The sequence below is a fragment of the Phoenix dactylifera genome, chromosome 17, assembly GCF_051530095.1.
Source record: "Phoenix dactylifera cultivar Ajwa chromosome 17, Ajwa_hap1_PhDact_Kaust_v1.1, whole genome shotgun sequence".
Classification (NCBI taxonomy): Eukaryota; Viridiplantae; Streptophyta; class Magnoliopsida; order Arecales; family Arecaceae; genus Phoenix; species Phoenix dactylifera.
Window position 1 is genome coordinate 8,990,008 of NC_143206.1, and position 4,767 is coordinate 8,994,774.

At 35.7% G+C, this 4,767-nt stretch overlaps 1 protein-coding gene across 1 annotated transcript; it reads right to left on the bottom strand.

The window, feature by feature from the left end:
- Nucleotides 1-687: 687 nt before the first annotated feature.
- On the bottom strand, nucleotides 688-3,773 carry LOC149751032 (putative pectinesterase 66). Its single transcript, XM_089928286.1, has 3 exons — nucleotides 3,553-3,773; nucleotides 2,053-2,272; nucleotides 688-927 (listed from the first exon to the last, which is right to left on the bottom strand). Exons 1-3 carry the CDS (start codon nucleotides 3,771-3,773, stop codon nucleotides 688-690), a joined length of 681 nt encoding a protein of 226 aa, XP_089784412.1.
- Between the last annotated feature and the right edge of the window lie 994 nt (nucleotides 3,774-4,767).

Genomic DNA, 4,767 nt, shown 5'->3' on the forward strand with positions numbered 1-4,767 from the left:
TTGAACCGTATTTGGGTTTATATATAAAGCTTATTTATTTTTCGGGCCAAGCTTGGATATATATTAGCCCGGCCCTAATCCGAGCCCGAACAAGGCCCGAAATAGAGGCCAAATTTAGGCTCGAATCAATTTATATGTGTATGTTGTTATTTAGAGAGAATAATGAAGAAGTACATGATAAATTAAAATGAGTTTAGCTGAGAATAATGTATCATATATCATTTACTTGTATTATAGGAGAAAGCCCAATTTTTAATTAGCTCATTTACTTATGAAGCAACATATGAAATATTAAACTTCAATCAAGTTTGGGCCAGACCTATTTTTGGCCCAAATTGGTAATTGGGCCGGTTCAATCAGGTTCGGGCAGGCTCGAGTTGGGCTTGGACCTGGATCATCCAAAAATTTTCAGGCCTAAGCCCGACCCCAAACTGGAAAATCAAATAGGCAAGGTTCAGATAGGGGCATGGCCCAGCCCGGCTTGGCCCCTTTCAGCCCTAGCTAGCTAGGGCAAACAAATATTAATCTTGAAGATCTAAGATTTTAGCTGGTCCAAACAAGCCCTCTAAATGTACAAGATTCAACTAGGTACCATCCAATTTATGGAGGTCCACCTAAAAGTCATTTTGGTCTATCAAGGTGCAACCACTTAGTTTGAGACCAAAGCATTAAGCGATAGATGGATGCTTACACATCATCTCCGACTTCTGAAATGTCCCATCCCTCGGGCACAATGTTGCCTGCCATATACATCTTATCGAACACGATAGTGCCGTAGGAATTCATCGGTCTTCCTAAAAACGTCTTGCCCCCATCCACCGTGCAATCCTTGAACACAAAGCCAGCCGACACGTCAGGTTTAATCTTGGCATGTGCCGCTACCCATCCTGGTTGCGACACCTCCTTGATGGAATGCAAAGTGGAATTCTGCATGATAAAATAAAAGAAGACATTATACCTAAGGTATTAGTTCTTGTCAAGCATACTTAGGCTACCATCCATGCATCATTTATACATAAATATGGTTGACGGCCAGGGATTGACTCATTTTATATCTTCTACTCCTAACTAATTTGTTTGAGAGCTTGAATCTACATTTGGGACCCATGAACAACATATAGGTGTAGATTTTTAGTCGAGATCGTGTAAAGGTTGGATTCGAAAGTACTAATTGCATGAGTAAAAAGGATAATACCTCATAGATAGATTGGCTGAATCCATAGATAAAGTCGATAGCACCTTCGATCCAGCATTCATCAAAGTAGTGTCGATCTCTATAATCACACAAGGTGTTTTGGTAGGCAAAGAATGCACACCGGTAAAAGGAGCCTTTGTCTCCTCCTACAAACGCTGCCGATGCCTCCTTGGCTCCATATTTGATGTGGTCGTATGTGTTCTACCATGAAGAGCATTGTGTTAGGATTTTTTTTCAGTACAGTAATATATATGGTTCATGCAACATAGAAAACACGAACATATCTAATCATGCTCTAGATTTTTTTCTTGGGCTGCATGAGAATGAGATTATTTTTGAACTAATTTCTATCCACTGAGCTCGCCTGAACCTAAGGTACAGCAGTCTACCCCTTGTTTTTAATCCAAATTATAATGGCATTCGAGTATTTTGCGGGCTAGATTTATATAAGCCCTGAGCTCCAAGCTGAGAAGAATAAATCTTGATCAATAAGGTAGCTTCTCTATGCTGTAAGGCTAGATTTTATTGCTGCTGTCATTTTTGTTCTTGTTGTTGTTGTTATCCAATAACCATTTCAATCATACCATAAAGACTCCCATCTACATAATTTTTGGACCATGTTCCTCAAGTAATAAAAAGCTACATGACTGTCAATTGTGGTCTTGACATTCCCTTTTCTAGTTCAATTTCTCCAGAAATATGACAGACTAATGATTCACTAGCCCTTTATATGATAAAAATCAGAATTAGTAGGAGTGCAAAACATGCATAAACTTAGTTGTTGAAAATTTTTGCAACAAGGACAATATCCCTCTCAGGTTTTTATTAGTGAATCTGAGGTGTCTATGTATACTTACCTTAAATGAAATATCTTTGATGACATAATTATCTGCCATGATAGTGAACGTAACACCTTCCGCTCCTTCATCACCATAATCAAGTATAGAATTTGATAGATCGGTGCTCCAGTTGATCGAATTAGAGGAAACAGCCTCATCCCACTCAATTGATGTCTGCTGGTGCCCTTCACCTTCTAGCAAGATATATCCCTTCTGGGGTGGTATGTAGACCTTTTCCCTGTGCAAGCAATGAGAGACATAAAATGTTGCTCCTTCTACTATACTTGATGCCTAAATTAGACTGCGATGGCTTGGGTTGAGCAGTAGGGCTAAAGTTGAACTTGCCGCCGATTCTTCTTGATTAAACTTGCCAATAAGGTGCCTAGTCCTGCTAGTCCTTAATTTGTCACCTCATTTGTTGGTGTGTTAGATAAATAATCCCTGTTATTCAATTAAAGACCAGCACTTGTTCTTAATAATGATTATAACATTGAGATTTCCTGCTACAAAAGAGTGATGAAACATAGATCCTTTGTCCAAAAATGTTTGTGACATAACAGTAGTAAAATTAAATTTATAATCATCATTCAATAGACGAATATCAGTGGAGCTGGTCTCTAGTTGGATGGAAAGGATCTTGTCTCATATTACATGATTGTTTTGGGTTAGATCTAAGCTCTCTAGTTTCTCATAATATCACAAATATGATTGTGTGAATACCTCTCGATAGGAGAAACATATTTATGCATGTTGTTCTGGAAATTAATTTTAAAAGATCATGTATATTACTATGACAAATACTAATTATTGTTTTAATCACCATAGATTTAAAATAGCATAGATAGGATAGATAATTAGGTCCAACAAGACTCATGAGCCGGAACAAATTAAGCATTTTAGGTTGATTAGCTTTAAGTCATAAACTAAAACCTATTCTTTGTGCTCTATTTACCTGCCAAGCATGATCATAGAATTTATTATATCCAAGCTGGCCCCTTGACATACATGATCATTTATGCTATCTGAAAAACTTGTCTCTACAGCCTTGATGTATATCTTGTGCCATTGCAAAGAAAGATCATATGTATATACAGTGATAGTTTGCGATTAGCACCTGCACTTGTGCACATGTTTTGCATTTGAGTAATTATAAACACAAGTACCTTGCAATTAACTACAACAACTCTAAATCAACCCTAATCTGATATCAACTTCTAAGAGAATATGTCAAGTTTTCATCAAGATGCAATTTTCTTTTTTCTTCCTTTTATGAGAAAGAATCATCAAAGTCAGTCTTCACATCTCCATTCCTCCAGCTACCAAACGGAAAACAAATATTTATTCTACCTTTTATATCCTATTGAGAGAAAGATGATCAAAATAGTCAAAAGTATGTGTTAATGTTTTATGTGATCTAATAATCAAAAAACCTCAAGAAGCCAAAAGTAACATGAGCTTGTAAAATAATCTTTCTGATATAATCTAAGTACATATAACTAGAAAGTTAATTAAACAAACCTATAGATTCCTTGTACAACATGAATTCTGATCCATTGGTTGTTGTTGTCAGGAATTGAATCAATGGCACCTTGAATGGTTGTGAAATCTCCATGCCCAGACTTATCGACGGTGATGTTTTTCACGATCACAGCATATCCATCAACAAAATCATAATAGAGAAAAATCTGTGTCAAGGAGTAGAAGAGGAGGAGGAAGAAGAAGAAGAAAGGAGATTGCATTGATAAAAAAATTTCGGATCTATGAGACGTATTGTTTCAGATGTCAATCCCTCATCTTATTCCTGAAAATGCTTGTGTATATATACAAGTTGTCAAAGAATCATATCATGACAATACAAGAAGGTAAATCATGGTCATGATAAGGAGATCAAATTTGTGTTGTTATAATTCCCATCCAAGAATTGGACGCCATCTTTGGAATGTGATCAATCTTGTTTCCAACAATACTATTCTTCTAAGAAAGAATGGATAATTACATAAGCAATGCAGAAAAATGATAACTGAAAAATCTTTAATGAACTGTCCATCTGAACTTCATACGATCACTGTCTTCAGGATGGGCCTGAGATTGAGGTGTAATTTTGCGTTACATGTTAACAAGAAAAAGAAAGCCGAGCAACATATTTTGTGATAGCATCTACTGGCTTCTTACTTAAGATATGGATATATATATATATATATATATATATATATATATATATATATATATATATATATATATATAGTAGAGTTCTTACTAAAGATATGAATTGATAAAAACAAACATTTAATGTAGCCTAGGGTCAAAAATTTATGCTTTAGAATAAAGTCTGCAATAATGCATTATGCACTATTATTAAGAGCATGGACTTAGACCTATATTCTGATGAAAGCTATTGAAAGGAGTTTCTCTAGAGAAGAGGCGATCTTATATCTCTCCCTTCCTCTCTTTCTTCCTTTTTTTCCTGTTAGCTTTCTCTTCCCCATTGTTTTTGTTGGGATTGGGAGGTAACAACAAACAAATTAAAGTATAATGGAATCAACAACTCTCCCACCTTATGTAAACCTATTAGGAAACAAACAACTAGAGCCAATCCACCTAATATATATATCAAGGCATTCACAAATACCTAACCAATCAAATTATTAGAAACACAAAAGAAACACCAAATTTTTACGTGGAAAACCTCTTCAATATAGAGAGTAAAAACTATGGAACCATAGTCCACCCAAA